The 25413-nt window shown below is 65.7% G+C and overlaps 1 protein-coding gene across 1 annotated transcript; it reads right to left on the reverse strand.

Moving 5' to 3' along the window:
- Positions 1-3795: 3795 nt before the first annotated feature.
- Positions 3796-25413, reverse strand: BESB_067640 (uncharacterized protein; the record flags this gene model as incomplete). Its single annotated transcript, XM_029365157.1, has 9 exons — positions 3796-5667; positions 6130-11121; positions 11298-11378; positions 12026-12491; positions 13139-15663; positions 16019-16152; positions 16556-17470; positions 18034-19397; positions 19835-25413. The coding sequence occupies 9 exons, from the start codon at positions 25411-25413 to the stop codon at positions 3796-3798; spliced, it is 17928 nt and encodes a 5975-aa protein (XP_029218740.1).

Here is a 25413-nt window from a genome sequence, read left to right on the forward strand (position 1 = left end):
CGTGGGGAGTGGCGACTGAGAGACGCGCAGAGGAGGCAAGAAGTGAGAAAGAGGAGAAGGCACGCGACCTCAAAGATACAAAAACAAACGCGGGCAAAGAAGAACAGGGGCAGGGAGGACGGAATATAACTGATGCTCGCAGAGGAGCGGGAAGAGGGCGACTCGAAAAAACAGAGGAAAGAGAACAAGGGACGTGAACGAAGCGCCAGCTGTGGACGTTGTAAAGACGACAAACAAGAAGCGGACGACGGCAGAGGTGGAGGCATCCGACGAGGGCAGATCAACGCGGGCAGACAAGACGGGGAGAGCGTGCGCAAGCCTGCAAACCAGAAGACAAGCAGAGGAAATACGCTGCGCAGGGCTGAAGGAACCTCCACGGTAATAGGACGCTGCGGAGAGTCCGTGGGCGCGCCTCGCGTCAAAGCAACACCGCTGAAAGGCGATCAGGGCGTAGGAGGCACACGACAGACGAAGCAGGGAGTGCAGCTATCTTTGGCGGAGAGGGACGAGGCAGGCCAACACGGATACCGCCTTGAGAACGCTGGCAAGACTGGCTTTCTTGTGGGGCTGGAGGTAGAGACAGCTAGCGCCGCGCGCCCGCCTCCTCTTTAAGCGATGCAGAAGATGCCCATGCGCGAACGAGAAAACAGGCAAGGACGACGCACGCGAGCGGTCGTTTTCTCTCCCTCTTTAGTCTGCTGTCGTCCTGAGCGCAAGAGAGGAGTGAAACAGGGAGAAGGGTCAGTTCCCTCGTCATCAAGAAGACTCGACGCGGCGACTGAACATCACACGCTGCAAGAACGGGAACAGACACTGCGCCAATCCGCATGCATGCAAGCTGAAGATATTTCCCGCAGTACTTTTTTTCGTGGCTCTTGAGTTCCTGTTCGTATATTCTACGCCCCAGCATAGTTCCGCATGTTTTCCACTTCTTTCAGTCTCTTTCTCTCTGTGAAGCGCTGGAGAGATGATGCCGTTCTTCTGGTTCAGGGACAAAGGCGCGGAATGACGGCTGTGATGACGCCGTGGCGCAAGCCCCGCCGGAGAGAGGCAGATGGAAACACCGAGGAGAAAATTAAAATTGACTCGACGTCACAAGCGAGAGCCGAGGAGGAAGGAACAGGCGACGGGAAAAGTGAGGGTGATGAACCAATTACACAGCGATACCAACAGAATATAGGGCACATGCAGACAGCGACCCAGCGCCGCTCCATTGCAGAGTGAAACTCACAATCCACGGAGATAAGAAGACAGCCAAAGAGATGCGGAGAAACTGAGGAGAAAAGTAGAACGACTGCACTGATACTTCTCTCAGGACACGTCCGCAGTTCTAACGGGGCGCATGACTAGCCTGGAGAGGAGACACAGGGACATACAAAGACACTGAAAGAGACAAAAGCCACTGACGGACACAGATGTGCACATGGAGAGGGAAAAGAGTAACGCCCACAGGGAGATATATAGACGAGTTTGAGTGGAAGGATTTTTGAGCTTTTGCGCAGCTGCATGCGCCGGCGCAGCGACCCCGAAGGAAGGGGGAGAAGAATACTTCCCATGCTTCGTCGGTCGGCGACTTCACTTCTTTGTCGGAGGTCTTAGGAGACACTCCTGTCACTTGACTCTAACGTCCCAAACAGCGTTATCGAGTTGCCTGTTGACGCTGAAGGCTTCACCGGAAGCGGAGCCCGTCTGTATAGCTGGGGCGACATGAACGAGAAGAAGCAAAATAGTGCTTCACACTTTGAGTATTCACGCTGATTACCGCCAGACACATCTACTAACAGATATATATAGCATGTATATAGACATATATAGATATATCTATGTACATGTATACAGGCGCTCAGGTACTGCTGCAATTTGACGGCGATCCGTTTGTCGTGATGCCGCCGTGCCGCTGCAAAGGGATGAAATGGATTTCAAATACTCCGTCGCGGACAGGAAGACAGAAAACTGCGCAACTGAAGTGCAACTCAGCTGACACGGGTTCGTATACAGCAAAGCGGGGAGCCTGCGGGCTGCCGGTGCGCAGGAAGCGCTGCCGCGCGCTTCCCCTTCTTCACCCGCGTAGGAGAAAGTTTTCTCGATGTAGGGCTCGCGAGAGGAGGCCTCTGGTTGCCGCATCCGGCTCCTTCGCAAACTTTTGCCATCGACCAGCCCGGCGGCCTCCGGCTGTAGGCTCAGCTTCTTGCCAGACCGTCCCCGCCCTGCACTCTGCTGTCTCCGCGCCGTAAGCTCGGCCGCTTCTCTCCGCTGTGCGCTTGCGACCCGCCAGCTGTCGCAACCGACGACGAGAAAGCGACGACAGAAAACTACCCGGCTCGGCTGCGTTTTTGCGCCTCTCAGACGTACGCAACTGTACACACTGTTGGGGCGGTGGTGTGCGGCGAAGGAGTGCACCTGGCTCACTCTCGTGGCGACAAGCTGTTTTCCTTTCCGGCAGTCGCATCGCCACCTGCCACTACCGTTTCTTCCTGCACGGGGAGGACCAAGATGCGCTTGTACATCCGTACAACCTACTTATATATATACATATATTTATGTATATGAATGTGTGCATGAATATACATTCTGTATGTACGTCTGTACGTATGTATGTGTGAATGCATGTGCACGTGTACGCATGCGATCCAGTGGGCCTCTCTGCGTGTGCCTACGTGGATCCTTGTGCCCGCGAAAATCGCGACTTGCGTTCCACTTGCCTATTTCAAGCTCCCGTGCCTCGATTCAATCCTAGCGATGAGGGGGCGGGGGGGGGGGAGACGAGGCTGTCACAAGCGAGGGCAACGCGAGAGCAACTGAGCGGCGCCTCGACAAGCCCTGCGGCCAATGGCTGGAGCGTCGTTTCCTCAGTGCGCCTTGGCGGTTCGCGAGAAATGAAAGGATCAGCCCGCAGGTCGTCTGTCGCCAGCAGGGCGCTGACGGTGAGAGGGACAGCGGCGGAAAGTGAAGAGACAACACCGAGTGCGGCGCGTCGTGTCCGCGAGTTTTATCTCCCAAGCTTCACTCGGTCCACTGCCTGCGTGAGCGAATCTGATTGGGTTGCGGCGTGCCGTTTGGCGATTTTCTCGCGAAGAGGCCCTTTCAGAATCTCTCTCAAGACCGAGCTCCGCACGTGGAGACCAAACACACCCTTCGCTGCGATCACGCGAAGCAGGGACAATAAGAAGAGCACGCGAGCCGCCCCACTCTCACATTCCTGCCTTCTTGCCAGGCAACGACACTGCATGAGCGCCTTCATTCTTTCCCGCGATTTTTCTCTCTCTTCTGTTTCCCTCTCTTGACCGTTCCTTTCCTTCTTGGCTCTGCGCGTCCCTCCTCAGGCACGGCACTGCGCTATAAAAGATACGTCCACGCGCACTCCTCGTTCTGCCCGCGCGCCTCCCTTCCTTTTGCCCGCATCCTTCTCCCTTGTCAGACGCCCCTTTCTGTGAAGAACGAGGTGCCATTTCCCGCCCCGCCTTGTTCTTCACAGCATCCGCAACTCTTCCGTGGTGTCTTCGCGCTCGACAGCGGGCACAGACCTCGAGCTGAGGAGGATGAGGGTGTCGGGAGGAGCCCCGCCGCCTTCGCCCTGCTTTCTTCTTCGCGCCCTGCGTCTGGCCCCGCCCGGCTCCCTGTGTGCGCGGCCCCGCGCCTCGTCGTCGTCTGTGTCGCCTCGAACCCACATCCCGTGGACGATCTGCGGGAAGCCAAGTGCCTTCTCCGCTTCTACAGCGACCGCGGCGGCCTGCAGCAAGTGTGCCTCTCTCCAGCCTTTGTCCGTCACCCATTTCTCGCGGTGATACTCCGCTCTCACTCTTCGCGGCACGGTGCCTCCCCCTGCCGCCGCGCCGAGAACCGCCGCCCCCCGAGGGTCTTCCCGCGCCCCGTCCCTCCTCCGGGGATCTGGTGCACGCCGGCTCTCGAGTCCTGGGCCTGCAGCCCTACGGGGGCGCCGTCTCCTCGACCCCGCGCTGTCCCCGCCACGACGGGGGCCGGCGAGGGGACGCGCCCCACACTCGAGGCGTGGGACGCGGGCCGGCGGGGCCCGCCGCCGCGGTTCTGGGGCCACGAGGGCCCGGAGGCGTCGGGGAATAGGGGGCGCCCTGGGGACGTCAGCACGGGTGGCGGCGAGTGGGAAGGCGCTCGCGACGGGCGCTGGTGCAGGTGATCGACGGTCTGCTCCTGCACACAGGCGATGACGCCGTCGACAGCCATCATCGCCTCGAGCCCTTCCACATTGAGGTCGGCGGAGACGAGCACACATGCAGAGGAACACCGCAGAAGCGTGCTGGCTGACGAGAAGCCGTAGAGCCGCGGCGGGGAGACCCGCGCACCCGTCTGCGTGGTGATGCACCTGCATGCTGCGCTCCCGCAGCGCTCGCCGCACAGGGGACAGACGCTGGCCTGCGAGGCAGCGCGCGCGAGCGGCGGCTGCGAAATCCCCGCGAACGTCCGCGAGAGAGAGGAGGACGAGCCACGGGGAACCACCACAAAACCGTGGCGCCCCGGAGACGCCTCCCGCTGCGACCCCTGAGAGAAAGAAGGGGAAGGCAGAGACGCAGACGGACTGCGCGCCGGCTCTTGAGGACGCGGCAAAACTGGGAAGTACACGCCTCGCGCGTGAGGCTGCGAAGTCGATCGACGTGTGCAGGGCGCGCTCGCGGGCTCCTGTGGCCCCCGGCCGTCCCGCCCCACCAAGGCGATTAAGCCCTCGCACCCTGCGCCTGCTTCTGCGTCGCGAGTTCTTCCCTCGCCTTCCTGCTGCAGCCTCCCTTCGCGCTCGTCGCCTCCTGGCGGCCCAGTCTCCTCGACATCGCCCGTCGTTTCGCCGTCTTCCTCACTCCACTCTGCCTTTTCTTCTCCTCTCTTCTCGCGACTTTGCTCCTCCTGGCCATTCCCTGCCTCTGGCGCCCGGCGCGCCTCGAAAGCGCTGAGCTCGTCTCTCGCCTCCGGCCCGCGGCCCTCTTCTCGCTCGCCGTCTGTGGCCTCTTCTTCGCCTTCCTCGACGCCCCACAGAGAGGCCGGCTGCTGCGCAGGCGACGAGTAACGCGCGCGGAAGAGCAGGGGGTCTCCAGGGCTGATCACGGCGCCCTCGAGGAGCTCGCGAGGCGCCAGACTCATGCCGAGGACGACTTCTCCGTACAGCTCCTTCACGTGTCTCGCGTCCTCGGGTGGACTCGCAGCCGTGTACGCGTAATACGACGACGAGGACGACAGCGGAGTCAACTCTTCTCTCCTTTCGCGGCCTTTGCGCGATGCAGAAGAAAGCTGACGCGCGTAAGACGCAGCGCTCGCGCCTGCAGGGGGGGACAACCTGCGCACGCCGCCCGACAGCGACGGCGAAGAACGCCGCGAAGGAGACGTAAGGCGCAACCAGCGGGAAGCCGGAGGGAAGGACGTCGGCGACGCGCTGACGTCGTCGCGGCCCTGACCTTTCTCTTTGAGAGGAAGGGTGAGAGCGGCGTCATCCTCGGCTCTCTCTGCCTCCCTCGCGTCCTCTTCTTTTGCCATCTCGGCGTCGCGCTCTCCGCCTTCGCGGCCCTCCCGCGCGTGGAGCGAAGAAGGCGTCTCGGCGAAGAGCGGCGGTGCCGCGCGGTGACACAAGCTGCCCATGTCCGTGCGGCAGAGGAACGAAGCCTCGCAGATGCCTTCCACGAGCTGCAACAGCACCGCGATGCGAATCTGAGGACGCCACCAGAACACACACGACGTAAACACATAAGATACTTCCCCCTGGCCTTCAAACCCCAGACAAAGGGACAGAAACACAAAACGAGAGACAGAGAGACAGACTCGCTGCAGACTGAGATCCACAGCACATACCGCGGAGAGAGGGAGCCGACAGACCGATGGCAGTCGACGTTATCGATTAGACCCCACAGTCACCGCAACAAGAGATTCCCGAACCGATTCGTGCAGACGAGGAAGACGGAAGCACAGTCGAGCGAAAACGTCTGACAGAGAACAGAGTGAAGCTCAACCTCGAGATCTGTGCATGTCTCCGCTTTTTTCACTCTTGTCATGGCGACGCGGCGACACGCACGCATACACCCACACAAACGCGCAGGCCTCATCAGCAAGCCTTTCGCCTTCTGCCCCCCGCGACTGCCGCGTTTGGATTTAAGAAAATTTGTTGTGCCTCACCTGAGAGAAGCGCAGCTGGGCCCGCTGAACGGCGAGAACGACGCTTGGAGAGAAGAGCGTGCACCAGACGTTTTTGACGCAGTTCCACAATTGCTCAGGATTTTGCTGCAGAATCGCTTTCAGCTGTTTCTCTCTCCTTAAGATGCGTCTCTCCTCCTCTCGGTGGTCCCCGTAGACATCGAATGCCTCGCTTCGTCTTTCCCTCTCCTCGCGCGAGTCGTATCTCCCGCGGCCGTCTCCTTCCCTCGACTCTGCTCGCCGGCTAGCCCCCCGCCGCGCGAACGGCGACCTCAACTCTCGTCTTCCTCGCGCCTCTCGCTCGTCCGTTCCACTTCTGCTGCTATCGAGACCTTCCGCTCCCGCGTCTCGACCGTCGGCGTTGCCGCCCTCCGGCGCTCTGTTCTTCCTGTTTTCTCCCTCATGCGCCTCCCTGTCGGCCCCACCCGAGGGGCCTCGGGCGTCTTCGGCGCCTCTCCTGTCCCTCGAGCCTCCGCTGCTGCCTCGCCTGCCGCTGCCTCGCCTGCCGCTGCCTCTCCTGCCGCTGCCCGCTGCGCTGGCGGGCCTTCCTCTCGCCTCGTCTTCGCCGCGGCCGGGTCGCCGGCGCCCGTCGGCTGGCGAGTTGCAGCAGAAGAGGTGGAGGTCGCGGAAGGCGTCGGGCGGGAGATGCAGCGCATGCACGAGCTGCCGCGCCTTCTGCAGAAGTTTTTCGAGCTGCACCACCGTGTGTAGCAGCACCGTCTCCCCGCCCACGACCGCGCACGCCGCAAAGGCCCCGTCAGGGGCTTGCTGCCCCATGGCGCGAGCCACTGCGGCCCCCGCGCGGGCCGCCGCCGCCGCAGCCTTGGCCGCGTTCTTTGTTTGACGCAGCTTTTCCATCTCGCCAGAGATGTCCAGCGCGGAAATGATCTGCTGAAGCTTTTTGCGCGTCTCCCGGTTCACCGGATGCCGCAGAGTCCGCTCAAAGGCGTCGAAGGGGACCGCCGCGGTCGCAGAGAGGAAAGGGCGAATCGGGGACTGCTGCAGCAGCGCGATCGAGAGGCCCTTCGGGCCCACCATGTGGGGCTGGAAGGCCTCGACGCCCAACAGCCAGCGAGCCGGCGGGGACGTGGACGTCGACGACAGCGCCGAGAGCTGCCGCGACGAGAAGAAACCTGCGCTGAAGCGAGACGACTCTGGGCCGTCGCCGCGCCTCTCCAGCGAAGACAAGAAGGACAGCTTCCCCGCGCCAGCTGAAGAAGACGGCAGAGACGACCCAGGGGCCGCCCCGGCGGATGTGCGGGAGGAAGACAGAGGCAGCGCCGGAATGAACGGCTTTTTAATGAGCGCGGCGACAGGCAAAGGCGTCGTGGCCTGCGCCGAGGTCGTCTCAGAGCCGTCCCCATGTCGCCCATCTCCAGTCTTCTCCGCCTCCACTCCCTCCGACGTCCCCTCGTCCTTACGCTCCGTCGCGGGGCCGCTGCCCCTTGAGACCCGGTGAGCCCGTGATTCGTCGTCCGCTTGTGCCCGCGGCGCCTCCGCCTCTTCGCCTCGGCCTTCTCTCTTCTCTGCCTCCGCGTCGTCTCCTCCTTTCCGCCCACTCTCCGTCGCGCTTCCCTTCTCCGCTGTCGGCGACAAAAAGCGGAGCGGGAGTCTCCCCGCCAGGTCGGCGAGGCCTGCAGGCGCGGCGGAGACGCCTGGAGCCCGACTGGAGGCCAGCGGCAAGCCGTGGGAACTGGCGCTGCGCTGGCGACTCCGAATGCGGCGGAGGAGGCGCCGGCTGCTGCGGGCTCGCGCCTCGGCAATCGCCTTCACCGTGGCCTCCGGCGGCGCGTTGAGGGCGACGCACGCCGCGACCGCGGCCGCGGTGGCGCTGGCCTGAACGAAAGCTTCTTCCTCGTCGCCCCCGTCGGCTTCTTCCTCGCGGCCGTCGCCGGAAAGCGCCTCGAAAATCGGCGGAAAGATCGGCGCATTCCGCATCGGCAAACGGAAGGGGTCGCCCCAGGACGCCAGCTCCACCAGGCGACTTGATGACGGCCAAGACGGCGCAGTGGACGCGAAGCGCGAGAGGGCCGTTTGAGGCGGTGGCATCGGGGACGAGAAGAACCTAGAGACAGAGGAGCGGGAAGAAGCCGACGGCAGCGGACCCGGCGAGCGAAAAGATGAAAAATGTCCAGAGGAGGAGGGCCTCAGCAGCGGCGAACAGGCGCTCGAGGAGCCTGCCGCCGGAGACACCCCGTAAAAGGGCCAGGCCAACGTGCGCTGACTGAAGGGAGCAGAGGGAAAGAAGAGCGCCTCCATGACGTTCAAAAGTGACTGGTTCCTCTCATTCCTCACCAAACGCGTGGGACGTCGAGCGAGGCAGCGAATCGACGAGGAAGACGCCACGCTCTCTCGCGACTGCCTCCGCCCCACCTCGCCGCCTTCTGCGGAAATTGGCGCAGGCCGCAGCACTGGCGTCTCTTCCGCTGCCTGGTCGAGGTCTCCGCTGCGTCCTTTGCCGCCTCCTCCTTCCTCCTCGTCTTGCGGCAGCTCGACTGGGCCGTTCCTCTCCACGCCGCCGTCTGCGGGATCGCAGACCCACGGGCGACGCGTAGTTTCCTCTGCGCCGCGGTTTTCTCCCTTCTCCGCGTCTCGAGAAAGTTCTCTCTGCTCGAAGCTTACTGAGAACTCCAAGTCTCTCGCGCCCTCGTCTTTGGCGAGAACTCCGTCGAAGGCCTTTTCCCCGTCCGCTGTCTCTTCCTCCCCCTTCGCTCCTTCCACGTCTGCCTCTTCCTCGCTCGTCCTTCCTCCTCGCCTTCGCCCCGTGCGTCGCACGGCGTCGCCGGCCGCGCCGAGGAAGAAGCTCCCGCGTCGACTCTCGCAGTACGCCGCATCCGTCTCGTAGTCTTCTTCTCCCTCCTCTTCGTCTTCCTCTTCGTCTTCCTCTGCGTCCTCTCGCTCGCGCTCTTCCTCTTCACCCAGCAGCCCATCCGGCTCTTCGCCGGCGGTCGCGGCCGCGACGGCGGCGTCGGTGAGGGCCTGCAGTTCGAGCGCGCCTTGCGCGGAGTCTGTGCGCAGGCGTTCGGCACTTTGCGCGGAAGGGCAGCTCCTTCGCTGCTGCAAAAACACAGAGAGGAGCGGCGCGAGCTGCGGATGCGAAAGCATCAGAAGGAGAGGCAGGTGCTGAAGCAGCTCGGGCGTGCGGTTCGGCAGCGAGGGCGGCGCGGTGCGGAAGCGCAGCGCGTGTCCGTGCAGGTAGCTGTAGATCTCCACGTCTCGCTGGATCAACACGGCGCCTGAGGACGCGAGGAAGGAGGACGACGAGGACGCCAGAGACGCCGCCAGCTCTCGCAGATGCAGCGACGTGAGGGACGACCGGGGGGGCTCCGCGGCGAGCGACGCATGCGACGGAACTAAAAACCGACCTGGCGGCCGCGCCTTCCGCGAGAGCCAGCCCGATAGCCCCTGCCGCCCCCAGGGCCTCGAAGAACCTCGCGAGCTGGCGAGAGAAGACGTCGACGCATGGGAGGCTCGTGAACGCCTTCCGCCCAAGACTTTCTGCAGCCTCCCTTTGCTTTTCTCGAGCGTCTGAAGGACTTCGGCGACACTCCGGCGCCTCTCGCTCAGCAGGTGCGCGTTGAGCGCACGCGCGGCCGTCGCACTTTCTTCTTCGCCTTCTCTGCGCTGCAAGTCCAGCCACGCACCGCGCCCGTCGTCCGCACTCGCGGCATGCGCGGCCTTTTTCGTCGTCGCGTCTTCGGTCTCCGCCTCTCTCTCCCTCTCGGCGGCGCCCCTTGCCTCGCCGGCGTTTCCGTCGTCGCGGGAGAAGTCGCCCTTCCGCCCGACGACTGGCGAGCTGCGTGAGAAGAAGCCCGCGACGCCGCGGGGGCCGGGCAAGAGACTGTTTTTCCGCGTGCGGCCTGAGAAGGAGGAGAAGGGCAGGCGCCTCTTCCGCTCGGAGCGCCTCCACTTCTCTCCCGCGGCCGAGGCGCGGAGGAGCCGCTGCTGACTCTTGCGCTGGCGAATCAGCTCTACGAGGAGATTGAGGAAGAAGACTGGACTCGAGCTGACGGCCAGCATGCAGTTCTGCGCGCGGGCGCGCAGCGCCAGCCTGCTAGTTAGACACGGCGCGTAGAAGTGAAGCGGAGACAGCGGTAGCCCGGCTGCGGCGGCGGCAGCGGGCGACGCGTCGGGCGCGTGGACAGACGCCACGTCCGCAGAGAGGAAAGAGCCGAACGAGGACTGCGGCGCGGCGGCGAGCGACTCCGAAGTCGCGAGGGCCGCGGCCGCCGCGACCTGCAGCTCCTCCAGCGTCCACGAGAGGTCGCCGAGGACGTGGAGACTCACAAAGTCGTCCTTGAGGCGCGCACCGCGCTCCGCCGCAAACGGCAAGCCGAAGACAGCCGCGTAGGGGGGCAGATAGGACGAGGAGGACGAGGAGGACGAGGAGGACGAGGAGGACGAGGAGGACGAGGAGGACGACTCCTGCGGCAGACTGGCCACGGACGCGGAGCCCCACTGCCTCGTTTCGGTATCTCTGCTCTCGCCGTCGCCGCTCTCGCCTTCGCCCCTGGCCTTGGCTTCGACGGGCCTTGACGCGGGCCCGTTGCCCTCGCCATCCTCCGCCGCCTCCTTCGCGCGCCGCGGCCCGCCCAGCCTCGCGGGCGCCCCGCCCTCGGAGTCCACGTCGCTTCTTCTGGCGGCGCCGGCGGCGGCGCGCCGCCACCTGAGGAGCTCGCTGAGGCGCGTGAGCTGCCGCAGCAGCACCGGGCCCTTCACGCGCTCGAGGTAGGGCCTCGCCGCTGGACAGACGAGGACTGCCCGCACGTAGGGCGGGAGGACTGCGTTCTCGTCGAAGTGCGAGGCAGCCAGAAGCAGCGGAGAGGGCGACGGCGGAATGAACTTGGCGCTCGACAGAGAGGGAAGAAAGGCCAAAACTCCAGAGGCCGCCGAGCCGCCCGTCGGCAAAACCGACACCGCCGACGCCACCGCCGGGTAGTAGAAAGACAGCGACAGCGAGAGGTGCTGCAGAATCTGCACGCCCCACGACAACACACCAAGCACACAGGGCGGCCTCAAACGGCAACTGAACCCGTTTTTTTCTCGCTCTCACTCTCCCTACTAGCTTTTCGATGATCTGGTCTGCCTCGCTCGCTACAAACTACAACCGCGGAGAAGAGGCCCTCTGCCGGCTGAAGGCGTTCCCTCACCACGGCGATCGCGCTCAGCACAGACTTCTGGATGCATTGCTCGACCAAGAGGCAGGAGAGCGCAGAGGGGCCGTTGCGAGCCTGAAAACAGACAAATCCGCCCACAGGAGTGTCTGCGTGTGCCGAAGTGCATCTACACGTCTTTGCCTCGCTTTTTTTCCCACGTACAAACGCTCAGACCCCCCAAGAGCCGCAGAATAACTGAGAGAGGCGCGATGCGCTCGCCGAGTCCACACTGTTCGCTCAACCCCACACGCTCGCGTGTGGGACCGCCGCCGAAGCCCCCGCACCGCACGGACGACGCGACGAAACACGAAAGCGGCAAAAAAGGAGACAGACAGAGGGCGAGCGCCGCCGCGAGAGGATACGAAAACGATGCCCCATATGCAAGACACGCCCCGCCCCCCGCAGGGGCGCGCGAGGGTCAGCGCGAGCGCTCCTGGTGTAGTCGCGAGAACCTGTACCAGTCCCTGTGAGTGCCGGAAGCCCACAATGGCTTTCGCTCAATCTGCCAGCATCGACCTCGCAGGCGGAACAAGCAGCCCTACGGACTGTCGTGCACTTCCGCGTTGATCACTACACAACCGCGCCTGCCTCTTCAGACGTCAGCGTGGTCTGAGAGCGCACACAGACGTCTCCACATCTACAGGCGGCGCGGCGTGGACGTAGAGAGGCCCTCGAAAGGAGAGAAGCGCAGTCTCGTTGACATCGGGGGGAGAGAAGCTGACCTGAACGAAGAAGGAGAACTTCCCGTCGACGTATTCTTCGCAGAGGCCGACTAGCCGCATAACGCAGCGCTCGAGCCGACGTGTCACGGAGACAAGAAAGTGAAGAGAGGGCGGCAGCTCGCGGTCGCCGCTGCTTGCTCTTGTCTCAGCGACCTTGCTGCCCTCGCTACCGTCGCCTCCTCGCGCCGAGGGCGGAGGCGGCGCAAGGAGAGAGGAAGACGCGGACGGAGACAAAGGCGCGCGCGAGGTGGCAGACGATGCGAAAGAAGAAGACCCCACAGAGGAGAACGAGGCGGTAGAGGCCGCATGCGACGCTCTGCCCCCTTCGCAGAAAGCTGACCACGATGAAGAGGAGCCCGCCGAAACCGAAGACGACTGGCGGCACAGACGCTCGCCCGACAGCTCGCTCTGCAGGAACTTCATCGTGAACCTCCAGTCGCTATACAGCGCGTCCACTTCTTCGTACCTGCAGAGTTCCCAACGTCGAAAAAAGAAAAAAAAAATCGCTTCAGACGAAGCACTGCGCACCGGAGAGAAGACACACACCCGGCGGAGACGCGAAGCAGCCACCGCGCCGGACTATGTCGACGGCGGCACACGCGAAACGAATTCGTCTCTTCCTTCTCAAACGAAAGCCTACTTTCTCTGCGAAAGAGACACGAACATTCTAAACAAATATGAGACATTTTCACTTTCGAGTGGAGCTTGAAACCAAGCAAAATTTTTTTCCCAATGAAAAAACCTCAACACAACGCCCATGTAGACGAGAGCCGCGAGTTTAAGAGAAAACTTTCCTTCACGCCGCGTGCCCTCCAGCTCGAAATCTCCTCTGGCTGGCGGTCTCTTTTTCCGCGCTTTATGGTCTCACAACCCGTATACAGAAGGCAGGTCAGGACAGTTTTCTACCGGGGCTAGGCTATACGCGGGCACGTTTATTGTGAAAAAACGCCAACCAAAGCCTCACTACACAGCGGCGCGAAGAGGCCTTGCAGGCCTCCGGCCCCCGATGACATCGCAGCGGAGCCAGTGTTCTAGCAGTCGTCTCTGCGTCCATTCCCTCTCTGCAGAGGAAGCCAGGGCGCCTCGTCGCGTGCTGGCGCAGTGCGTTCGTACCATGGATGAAGAATCACGAGGCCGGGGAGCAGAGAATCGAGTAACGGCACCAGCGAGCAGACGCAGGCAGGCCAGATCTCACGCAACCCCCGCAGTCTCTCTCGATTCACTCTGTCGACAACGGGGCACAGACTGGAGCCCGACGAGCACGTCGGCTTGCTGCGGGCCTCTCCTTCTCGTCTGGGCCTGCGCGGCCGCTGTCGCTCGCGTCTCACTTCACCGGTCTCCAATACACTCGCTCCTCGCTCTGCCTTCGCCTCCTCTGGCGGTGCGGCCGCAGCCTCCCGCGCGTCTCGGGCGCCAGCATCCCCGTCGCGGGTCGGGGGGGATGGCCCCAGCGGGAGGCCCGCGCCCGCCGCGTCGAGCTCGCGTCGGTACACGCCGAAGAGGCGGCTGACGAGTGTTTGGTGGAGTTCATCGAGCGCAAGATCAAGCACCAGGAGCGCGAAGCGCGTCTCGTTATCCGCGCATCGCAGCAGAAGCGGCAGGCTGCGCGCGCGCGCGTTGCCAACGAGGCTGAAGAGCGACACGCAGCAGCAGGCCCCCGGCTGCCGGCCTCCCACGCCGCGCGGACAGCAGGCACACGGCGGCTCGCCTGCGTCGCCTGCGCTCGCCTTGCTACCCCCCGCCGAAGGCGCAGCCGCGAAGGCGGAAGACGGCGAGGGAGCGGAAAGAGGAGGAAGGGAAGCGCGCTGACACCACGCGAGGAGGTTCACCGGCCGGTAGCCGCAGCGCAGGCGCCAGGGGTCTGTTCGCCTGCACGAGACTTCTTGAAAACGCTCGATGGCCTCAAGGGGGAGGAAAGGCGACCCACACGCCTGCTCCCACTCGGGGCGCTCCTGTCCTCGGACGGATTCCTGCTGGCCCTCTTCACCCCCTTGTCTGCCCTCTCCGGCCCCTTCTCGTTCTTCTCCGCTTCCCCGCCCCTCCGCCGCGCGCCTGCGAGCCGCTGTGGCGCCGCTCTCTGGGTCGGCCTGTGCGTCTGCGGGCGCCTCCGCGGCCTCGCGGGCGGGCTCTGCGGCCAGGCGACAGGCGCAGCGCTCGAGGCAGGGGTGGGCGCAGATGGCTTCGAGGAGCTCGGCGAACTCCGCGGACAGGCGCGCAACTTCCGCGCGGAACGAGGTGAGCACGACGTTGACAGGGACTCCAGCGAGACCCGAAAGCGCCAGCGCGCAGCGCGTCGCTTCTTCTTCCTCCCACCTTTCCTCCGCGTCGCTCTCAGGCGTCGCTGGTGCCTCGCGCTCTCCTCGACACGAGGAGTCTTCCGCGGCCTGCGGGCTGGAGGCGCGCGCGCCGCCCGGCGCACTGCGGTCCTTCGCGCGAGGCGCGTCGGTTTCGGAGCTCCCCTGTCGCTCATTCCAAAAGGAAGAAGGAAGATGGGCGCGAGGCTGCCGCGCGAGGAGCGCGAGCGAAAGGAGACAGTGCTGGAGGGCCTCCGCCGCTTCCGCCTCGTCGGCGTTTGCAGCAGAGTCCTTCCGCATGCGCCCTTCGCCAGCGCCGTCCGCGAGGCGCGGCGCGTCTTCTGGTGCCTCGCTCGCCCCGCACGGGCGATCCTCCACGGGGGGGGCGCCGCTGTGCGCAGCGCTGTGACCGCCAGTTCCCGCGTGTGTGTCTTTGGAGGCGGCCTCCCCTTCGCTCGCACGCGGTTTCGCTCGCGCCGCCTTCTCGCAGAGGAGCTTCGCGCGGCGCGGGCAGCTCATCCACCGAGACCGCTCAAAGAGCGAGAGCGAGATGCTGCGCGAGCAGAAGGCCGACGCCGCCGAGGAGGAGGCGGAGGACGCCGGCGAGACGACGGACGCGGGCTGCGGACTGGGGACGAAGTGGGAGGCGCGAATTGCCGAGTCGACCGGCAGCGCAGGGGAGAAGCCCGACAGACACAGCGGCCCCGTGAAGGAGGGCGACGACGAGCGCGACGAGGACGTCTGCGAGGCGACCGACGATGCGACGGGGGCCCTCCGCGGCCGCCGCTTCTTCTCTCCGCTGTCTCCACCTCGCCGGCGCGCCTCAGTCTCGCGTAGGAGCCGCGTGAACTCCGCCTGCGAAACGCCCAGTCCCGCCCAGAAGGCCTCGCCCGCGCCGCCGCTCTCCAGGTACCACAGCGCCGCTCGCATCACCGCAGCGTCGGACGCCGCGAAGCACCGGCGAACACTCCGCAGCATCTGCTCCGCCCTCACGTGCCCAGTCTCTCCGGCCACGTGTGCGGCGTCGACTCCGCCGCGTTGCGGAGGAGAAGCCTCTTCTGCATCTCGCGCGCTGCGCGAGCCTTCCGGCTCTCGGGGTAGAGAGCCCAGGCGCGAGGAAGGCGGGGGTGTGGTCGAAGGAAAGGGCGACAGCGACCCGAAAGAAGCAGCCAGCGGGGAGGCCGCGTGCCGCGAGAGAGAGTCGGCGACGCGTGCAGAAGATGCGAGCGGCGACGCAAAAACGTCCACGAGAGGCGAAGGCGCAGTCTCCACGTGTGCGGCCCACTGCCGGAAGAAGGCCTGGCGGTCCGTCAGTCCGCATCCCCGGAGGACGTCGAGAAGCGCCTGAGGAGATGCAGCAGAAAAAACGGAAGACAAGCGTTGACTCACGGATAACAACAAACCTGACGTGCTGCGGAGTGCAGATCCGGCTGCACTCTGCACGCACCCACGCATACACATATATACATATACAGGTATGCGTATACATATATATATATATATATACATATATATGAACGTGCATGAAAACACAGACGTAGCTGCACTTGCGAGGACTGAGTCCTGCTGCCCCGCTCCGCATTTAATCCGCAGACCTACGGCCTGTCTGACTAACAAAACGGTGCCGCTTGGCTGTTTAAGACGAGAGAAGGAGCTGCGCCCTCAGTCCAGCAGATTGACAACGCAATGACGCGCTTACCTGCAGGGCGCGTCCCGCAAGCAGCGGGGCGGCGAAGACGGCGATGAGGAGTCGAATGAGCGGCCGGTTTTTACGCGACTTCTGCCAGCACTCTGCGAGAAGAAGCAGCAGCCTCTCCACGACAGGTACCGCCGCTGGCGATACAATGGGAGTGCAGAGGAAAACGAGTTTTTTTCGCGTCTTCAGACGCGAGAGTTGACCCGAATCCCCTCGGTGACGGCGCAAAGACAGGAGGAGGCGACGCAGAACGCGGCGGCTCCCCAGCCCGCGGACAGCAGGGCGTCTCATCGGTCTCGTCTGCGGCTTTAGCGTCTTCAGCTGTCTCCGTGGCTCCCGCATCCGGCCTCTGTCGCTGCCTCTCGTGATGGAGCTCGTTCATCTCCTCCTTCATCCGCCTCCGCTGCTGCAGCGTCGCTTCGTGCGTCCACTGTAGGCGCTCAAGGGACGCGTATGCATACAGCCATGACCAGAAGGTTGAGTCGTGCTGGTCCCAGTGTGCCGTCTCCTCTTTCTTTCCTGACTCGCTACTGCTCACACCCTCCAGCGCCCGCAGCAGGACGGTCGCGCAGCGCAGTAGCGGACAGGAGACGGCGGGGAAGTCGCGCGCGTGACTCGCAGCCGAGTCGAGCGCAGAGGGCGCGCAGCTACGCGACGAGGAGAGCGGAGACGACCAAGCCGAGACGAAAGCTGAGCAAAGCGGCGCGGAGGCTGGCGACGCCGATCGCGAGAGGGGCGGCGTGCGGAGGCCGGCGGCAGGAGCCTGGGGTGAGAACTGGACGGAGGCGAACGAGGCGAAGGAGGCGGGCGAGCTTGCGGCGTCCTCTTCGCCCTCCTGTGTCTGCGAGTCTTCAGTCAACCGCTTCGCCGCGAGGGCGTCTTTCTCCGCTTCCGAGCCGAGTGAATCCTCTTTCTCCGCGGCTTCCGCAGTCTCCGCCTTCCCAGCGGCTGAGCGCTTCCCGCGGGAGGACTTCGGGCAGGCCGCCCTGCGCCTGCGTGCTGCGTCGAGTGTCGGCGAGATGAAGGCGGACTCGGAGACGAGCAGTTCGATGAGCTTTTGCTGCTGGAAAAGCAGCGGCGCGCAAGGCTGGTCTAGGAGCTTCGCAGTCAGTGTGAAGAGCGGGTGACACACGTCGCGGCTCTCCGCGTCCTCTCCGCCGTGGACGGCGCGGCGCTGGTCGTCCGACACCGCTGCGTTCCGCTGCTTCAGCGACCTGAAGGAGGGCGAGAAGAGAGAGGAAGACGGCGCCAGAAGCCGCACGAGCTTCTGCTGCAGCCCGTGCAGCTGCTGCGCCAGCGCCGGCACCGAAAACAACTTCTGCGGCTGCGTCTCGATCGCCGGCGAGCGGTCGATGGAGACAAACAAGTCCTGGGGGAGCTCCACGTAGCGCTGGTGAAACCAGCGGCAGGCGAGAGGCGGGCGGTCGGAGTGGAAAACAAAGTAGACGCCGAGGACTAAAGACAACATAAAAAACACAGACTCACATGCATGCGCGACGGAGCGACGAGTCCGCAGGCACACGGCGAGCGCGTCGCCGACCCCGAAACCGAGCGCAGGCGCGAGTCGCCCGCCGCGCAGAGACAGCAGACACCGAGCAACCGGCAAAGTCAGACGGACACGCGGCAGATGCGACAGAGGCGAGATGGAGGAGAGGCGAGATGGAGGAGAGGCGAGATGGAAGAGGGGCGAGACGGAGGAGAGGCGAGACGGAGGAGAGGCGAGATGGAGGAGAGGCGAGACGACCGACGACACCAAAAACCGCAGAGCGAGCAGGAAGCCTCTGCAGCGCGGCACAGAGAGAAGGCAATCGAACCCGCGCGAGCTGACCAGCCCTGGTCGTGGCGGCGCCGCCTGAGGAACAAGAAAGAAAGCTCCTCCCCCGGCCCCCGCGCGGCATAAAGAGACGCGTTACTCCACGAGCGCACCCTTGTCACGCAGCGCTCCGCGCGGCCGTGAATTGATCATTTCGGCTGAGACGAGCCCCAGCCGCTGGGGCGGGCGCGTGGGCAGAACTCACCGCGGTATCCGTAGAGTGTCTTGGGGATGCGCAGATCGACTGCGTGGAGTTTGAGGCCGGTCGGGGCGGTGGTCGCGTCCTCCCTCCTCTTTCCTCCTCCTCTTCGCGTCCGGCGTTCGCTGACAAACAGCTCGACTGTCGGCGAGTCCACGCTGTAGCTGTCGGTTGCGTAGCTGCCCGCTGGCCTCCAGCGCTCGGGCGGCTGCACCCAGGAGTTCAGGTCAATTTTCGGCTGCTGCGCGTCTGCGTCTTGCCCCTCGCCGACCGCCGCGCCTTCTGCGGCGCGGGCTTTCTCGTCGGTCTCTTCGTCGCCGAGCTTCCTCTCCACCCAGGCGACGAGCTGCTGGAGGACGAGGACGCGGAAGTCGGGGGCCGCGCCGCGCCCCTCGGGGGTCTCGAAGCCCAGGCCAAAGGCGCCCGAAGACCCGTGGGGAGCCGCCGCGCGGAAGGAGACAGCTGAGGACGCCGAGGAGGACGCAGAGGCGACCGAGGCGGACGAAGCGAACGACGAGGCGGACGCCGCCGCCGGGGGCAGACCGAGCGCCAGCGACGGAGGCAGGAGACAGGCGGCGATGCTCGCGGTCGCGTTGCGGACGAGGCCCCGCGCCTGACGCGAGGCGGAGACCGGCGCGCCGAGCTTCAGGCCCCAGTGAACCCACAAGCACGGCGACGCCGGCGCCGCGCAGGGCGCTGCCGACGGGGTTGAAGCGCGCGACGACGGCGAGCTCGGCGGAGAGGACCCCGGGGAAGAAGACACCACTGACGACGATCCCGGAGAAGAACAAGAAGGCCATGACGCGGCCGAAGACGCGAGCGGAGGCGCCACGTCGTGGACGGGAGCTGAAGGGACAGACGTCTCGACCGTCGAAGGGGGGGACGCTTGCGCGGGGGCGGGCGCGCGAGACGCCGACGGGAGGTGATTCGCACACGACCCGTAGCTGGCCGTGTGGAGCAGCGAGTTGTTCTCTTCCCACAGCAGCGCCGAAAGTCGCAGACGGAAGCAGGACGTCTCGCCGCAGTTCGGCGCGCTGTCCACCAGCAGCGCGGCCTCGACTTCGCCGTTCTCTCCTTCGCCTTCGCCCTTCAGCTCGAAGCGCCTAAAGGCACACACAAGACGCCTCGCAGAAAACGACCCATGCATGCGGAGCGAGGTCCGCCCACCGGCGCCGACAAACTTCAAGACGCACAGCCAGGGGCGGCGCTCGTTATCAGCGTCAAAGCCCAGCGCATCCGCCGCACAAACCGACGCGCGAGCCGCCACCTCAGCCGCGCTACAGCTCGCGAGACGAGAACGTGAAAGCAGAGAGGCAGCGACACGCAGAAACGCGAGACGAAGACGCAGCACTGCACCGCACAGACGCGCGCTGGGACACACCCCAAGAAACCAACAAAGCACCGACAGAACGAAGACAGCTGACCCCCAGACGCGAAGGAAGACCAAACTCGATAATGATACGGAGGGCATCATACGCGCAAACATATATACTATCCTACCTCTGCTATACTATTTGATATAATATAATAAATAGGACATTATTTTATATTCCATATAATACAATATAAATAATATAGTGTAATGTACAACACAAAATATGATATACTATAATATATGCATGTAAGTATGCAAATCCAACATATGCCGGCAGCGCTCTCGATGTGGACAAGCACATTCGCGCCGCTTTTCTGCAAACAGTTCAACGGGAAGTGCAGCCCCGCCACCTAGGAGCGAGACGAAAGGTTGGGCAGTTTGCGGGAGAAAAGCGAGAAGAGGCGGCGCGTCGGGCCCCTGCTGACGCCTTACTTGAATGCTAGGAGGCGCTGGTCTGCGTAAGAGAGGAGAGGCAGGTGGTGTGGGTTCCGCACGGGTTGTTTCAGGAGTTTGCTCAAGAGCCGGTCGAGGTACTTGGCTGACATTTTTGTCGGTTTGATTTGCCTTCGCCTGCTCGCCCCGAGGCGCATGGCGTCTTTCCCCTGCAAGGCCAGCAGCCGCCGGGTTTCGCTAAGCCCCCTCTCGTCGTTGCCTTCTCCGCGGTCTCGCCGCGCCTCGTGATGAGGCGGCCGCGCCCAAAGAGCGGTCGCTCCTGCGCCTTCCCCCAGCTCGTCGTGGAGCTGCCTGTGGCGTCCGCCCGCGTGGCGGACGCCGTCGCTCCAGCGCCTTTCCTCGGCGCGCCGGCGCTCGGGGCTCCTTCGGCGGAAGACGCTGCACCGCCTCCTCCGCCCGCTTTCCGCGAACTCGTAAGGCAGATCGTGCGCAAAGGGCGCACCGTGCTCGCCGCGGAGCCTTGGCGCCGACAGCATCTGCGCCGACCGCAGAGGCCGGTCCCCGCCTTCGCCCGCGCGGTCGCGGTCGGCGTGCGATGACCGGCGCCGAGACGCGAAGCGGCTCGAAGAGGACAGGAGAGGAGACCGCCGCGGCGAGCGAAGGAACGCCCGAGAGGAGACGAGCGGCGACAAAACTCCAGAGTCGTCGTCCTCCCCAAAGGAAGACGCCCCACAGACGAACGCAAGCACCTCTGCCCTCCTCGCGGCGGCTGCCTCGTCACCCGGATCGCTGGCCTCTCTGCTACTGGCGCCGCTGCTGCGCCGCCGCCACCGGTCGATGAGTGCGGGGACCGCCGCGGCCGGCAAGGGAAGCCGGGAGTCCCCCCTCGCCTCCTCTTCGGCTCGCTGCGCGTCCTCTGGATGCATCGCGGGCGGCTCCTGCGCCGGCGGCAAAGGAAAGAACACCCCGAGACAGGTGCCTGCGGGAAGCGGCTCGGCCTCGTCGCACGGCGCTTGAGCCGATGCGCAAAGAACCCGGTCGCGCAGCGCGTCAGGCGTCTGCCCCCCCTGCGGCTCCGCGGACTCTCTCTGCCGGCGCATCTGGAGCCGCAGAAGAGCGCCGTGAGCGCCCTGGCGGGCCCTGCGGAGAGCGTCGGCCGCCGTCGGCGCAGAGGCCGCCTCGAGGGAGAGAGCGAAGGAGCCTGGCGCCTCCGCGGCGTCCGCGGAGAACGGAGGAGAAAACGCAGAGAGAAGGAGAGCCGTGGGCGTATCCTCGTCGCCGCCCCGCTCGCTCGGTCGACCGGCCTCCGGCCTGCCGCGAGAGCCTCGCTGCAACTCAAACTGAAGCAGAGGAAAAGGCGGAGACGTGCACGGTGACGACGAGGCGTCGTGGGCGCGCGGATCGTGCCCGCAGGCGAGCCGGCTTTCCTTTCCTCCTCTCGGACGCGATGAGACAGACCCAGCCCCTGGAGGCGGGAGCCTCCCTGGGGGGAGGGCAGGGGCTGCACCGTGAGGCGACCGAAGGAAAAACCGAGAAGACGAGAAGAGAAATTCGAGAGGTGCGTCCAGCGAGAGCGATTGACACCGACAGCGACGACTCTCCCAGCAGGTGCGGCAGCAAAAGAGAGAGTCGAAGGGGGAACGCGACTCAGCGGGCGCGTCGCCGCTTTCCTCTCCCCCGCGCGCCTGCTGACTCGCGGCCGCAAACAGACAGCGGGGTGGCGCTGCGCCGCTGCAGAGCTCCCGCAGCGTCGGCCCCCAAGCAAGCTCCTCCTCCTCCTGCGGCGTGTCCTCCTCGCGAGCCTCGCTTTCTGCGCTCCTGTCTTCTCTGTCGTTTCCGTCGTTCCTGTCTCCTCCTCCGGGACCAGAAGTCTCCCCCGCTCCACAGCGCCCGTTCGGCGCGGCAGCGTGAGCGCCGGCCTCGCGCGCCCGTGCCCGCCCCGCGCGGTCGCCCCCGAGGTCTTCCTCACCCCATCTGCCGCAGTCGCCCGCCGCCGCACGCCCCTCCGGCGCTTCACCGGGTCTGGGCCGCCAGCCGCCGTCGTGCGAGCGCGGCGCCTCGAGCGCCTTCAGTGAAGGCAGACGCCTCGCGTGCTGGGCGCCGCGCCCAGTCACCCAGAGGGCCCGCGCCGCGCCCCGCGGCGCAGGTCCCGCCTCGCAGAGGACTGCCTGCACGGCCAAAACGTCACTGCGCTCCGTGGTCGAGGGCGACGACGGAGACGACGGAGGTCGGCGCGCCGCCTGCGGGAGCCAGGGAGAGCGGAGAGGCGGCGGCGGGGGGGCGGGAGCCGGAGGCGACGCCGCGAAGCTGCGGCGGGACGTGAGAGAAGCAGTGACGACTAGCTGCCACTCCGGAGGCATGCCGACGGCGAAGTCGCGCAGCTCAGCCTGCTCGAGGCTCCACACTGCGCCCTCCCCACGAGACGCCGCCCACGTGAGAGGCGCGGAAGCATGCGCGCGAGGCGGCGAGCGCGGCGGCAAATGAACTGCCATCGTCGGACGCAGAGGCCACACGCCCAGCGAGCCCGATGCGGCGGGCGAGGACGCGGCGGGCGACGACGCAACAGGTGACGACGCGGCGGGAAGGGTGGAGGCGCCTCGCGGAGCTCGGGCACCTGCAGACGGCGAGGCACCGCGATCCTCTGGTCGCGCCGCACCCGCCCCGTTCGCTCTGCTTCTGTCCCCAGCGACCTTTGCGCGCTTTCCCTCAGTCGCAGACGCACAGCTCCGCGGGGGCTCGCTCTCGAAATCCGGCTCTCTCGGCTCCTGTTTCCGCTGCGGCGCCTGCCCGCAGGTGGCGTCGGTCGGCGCGAGGGCGGCGGAGCTGGAGGCGAGCGAGGCGAGAAGTGTGCGGCGCAGGAAGGCAGCTGCGATGCGCAGCTGGAGGCGCGCAGCTGCCTGATGGATGTTGAAAAAGAAATTCGAATAGGCACTCGGCTTTATCCACCGAAACGGCGGCGCAAAGAGCACAAACTGCACGCCCAACGGCAGCGCGGCCCGCGGTCCCGTCGTCGGACCGAGCGGCAGCTGGACACAGTAGGTCGTCCCCCCCGCGTGGGGAGACAGCGCAGGCGCCGCGAGGTGGCTCGGGGGGCCCTCTGCGCAAATGGGGCAGAACGCGAAGCGCGCAGAAGAGGCGGAAAACGCTGCTGCAACTGCCTCGTCGTCTGAGAGCGCCGACGCTTCGCTGCCGCGATCTGACGCGCCGTCGGTCTCGACGTCCCCGAGCCGCGCGCGTGAGCCCGACATGCAGCCGCGGCCGCGAGCCCCCCGCGTGTCGCAGCACCGGCACGGACAGGCGGGGAGCGGCACCCTTGCCTTCGCCCTTTTCCCACACCGCCCTCCAGAGTCGCTCGCGCGGCCGCGTGGTTCGCCGCGCGTCTCTGCGGGCTCGCCCGCCGTAGCGGCCTCCGCGTCGCTCGCCCTCGCTTCGATGTCCCGTTCCTCGCCTCGAGTTTCGCCTCTGGCGGCGGCCCATTCCCGTTCGCGAGCTCCGGTCCCCGCCCCGTGAGGCCGCGCATCCACAGGGCAGAGGCAGCGGCCCTCCGCCGCGGCGGCCGCACCAGAAGAACAAGACGACGAGTAGCACTGGAAACGCGTCTGGGCTGCGTGAGACCCGAGGTCGACTCGCGAGCCCGCGGGGACGAGGCCGGCGGGCGGCGTCTTCCACTCTTCGAGGCGCTCGACGCAGACTCCCCAGTGTACGTACAGCTCGGGGCAGGGGAACGCCAGCGCAGACGGCACGGACGCGTCGGCGTCCGCCCTGCTTTTCCACGTGGCTGCAGAAGATCGACTCAAGAGGGCGCCTGAGCTCCTTCCGCGCCGGCGCGAACACGCGTCGCTCGCGTCCCCTCCGCAGGCGCACTCGCAGCAGCAGGGCGACGACGCCGACGTCGCGAGCGAGGAGGCTGGCGCAGCGAGAGAAGAAGCAGAAGAAGAGGAGCAAACAAACGACGACGCAGAGGAAGAGAAGGACGACAACGAGGAGAGCGGCAGCTGGACAGCCGGCGCAGTGGGCGAACTGCCCGCAGGCGGAAAGGCCGCCGCGACCGCAAGGCGGCTGTCGCCCTCAGGTAGAGCAAAAGGCGACGCCAGTCGGCCGTCCACTCCGGGGAACAGAAACGACAAGGAGGAAGAAGACGCCTCGCGACCTTCGGCGCTCCCTCGCGCTTCACCTTTCCGCTGGCCCGGGTCTCCCAACGACCCTGCCGGGGGGGCCGCTCCTTCGAGAGACTGCGGAGGATCGGGCGTCCCTTCTTCTCTCCCTAAGCCTGTGGCGCCGACTCGTTCCGCAGGCTCGCCCTCCGCCTCTTTTTCTCCCTGGGGCTCACCCCCCTCCGCCCCCGCTGCGCACGCACAGCCCCGGGCAGCGCGAGTCGAGGGAGACGCGCACCGCCCTCCACAGGCGCACCTTTTTTCTCGCGTCTTCGAGAGGATAGGCAGGGCCTCAGCGTCGCGCTCCGAGCCCCGACAGTCGCCTTCGTCTGCTCCTGAGGAGTCTCTCCGCAGCCCCTCATCACATGAACAGTCCCCACCGTCGCCCACCCCGTCTTCCGGCGCCTGCGGGCCTCCAGACCCGCCCTGATCGCCGGCCCCACGCTCCGCGGGCTTCTCTCTCCGCCTTCTGCTTGCGCGGCTGCGCTCGTGGCAGCGGCACTTCCGCCGGCCTTTTCTGCCACCTTCTGCGCCCTCAGCGTCGCCGGGCTCCGCCCCGCCGCGTCCCCGGGGCTCCGAGGCCCCTAGCCCCGGGCGCGCGTCTGCGCTGTCCCTGGCCGCGCGCGGGTCGCCCCGGCTCCGGCCGCGCCCGCAGCATCCGAGGAGACAGTTACAGCGGCAGGGCGGCACACGCGGCGCGAAGGGGTCGGCGCTCGCAGCGGCCGCCTGCGGACTCGCTGGAGGGCTGGAGGGGCCGGACGCAGGCCCCACCGCGCCCGACAGGCGGCCGTCTACGCGGCCTGCAGTCACATGCAGCACGAACTGGTGCTCCAGGACGCTCGGACTGTGTCTCCGCCTCGCCGCACTGCGCGGCCTACCAGCCGCCGGCTTTTCAGACGCGGGCCGTCCCCGATCTCGCCCGACGGCTGAAGGCGTCTGAGCGCCTTCCTGGCCTGCGGGGTTCGCGTCATCTGAAGGCCCTTCCCCCGCAGCTCCCCCTTCGAGGGTCGCATTTTCGTTCGCGCCGGCCTGCGCGTCTGCGCTCGGCCTGGCGACGTCGCCTGCAGCGGTTCCAGCGGCGGCTCCGGCAAGTCGCTCCTCCCCTCCGCCCTCGATTCCAGTCGGCGGGGGGGCTGCGTCGCTTGCTCGCGCGTCTGGGCTCCCCGTGGCCTCGCGCGCCCGCGCCTTCTCCGTGCGCCTTTCGGCGGAGAGCGGGCAGGGCACAGACAGCAGAGAGACTTGAACTTGCCAGGCGGTGCCGCCCCCGAAGGCGTCGAAACCCGAAGAGGGGTCGTTGTCCTGCACGAGGTACAGCACGGCCTCGCTCTCGAAGAAGGCGCACCACGCACAGCACGACCCGCAGCCGTCCACGCAGGACGACGCGACGGTCGACCGCGCAGGGAAAAGCGTGGAGGGCGCCGAAGAGAAAGACAGGGCCCCGCCCCGGCGCTTTGCGGTCTCCAT

This window comes from Besnoitia besnoiti, chromosome VI (genome assembly GCF_002563875.1).
Source record: "Besnoitia besnoiti strain Bb-Ger1 chromosome VI, whole genome shotgun sequence".
Taxonomy (NCBI): Eukaryota; Apicomplexa; class Conoidasida; order Eucoccidiorida; family Sarcocystidae; genus Besnoitia; species Besnoitia besnoiti.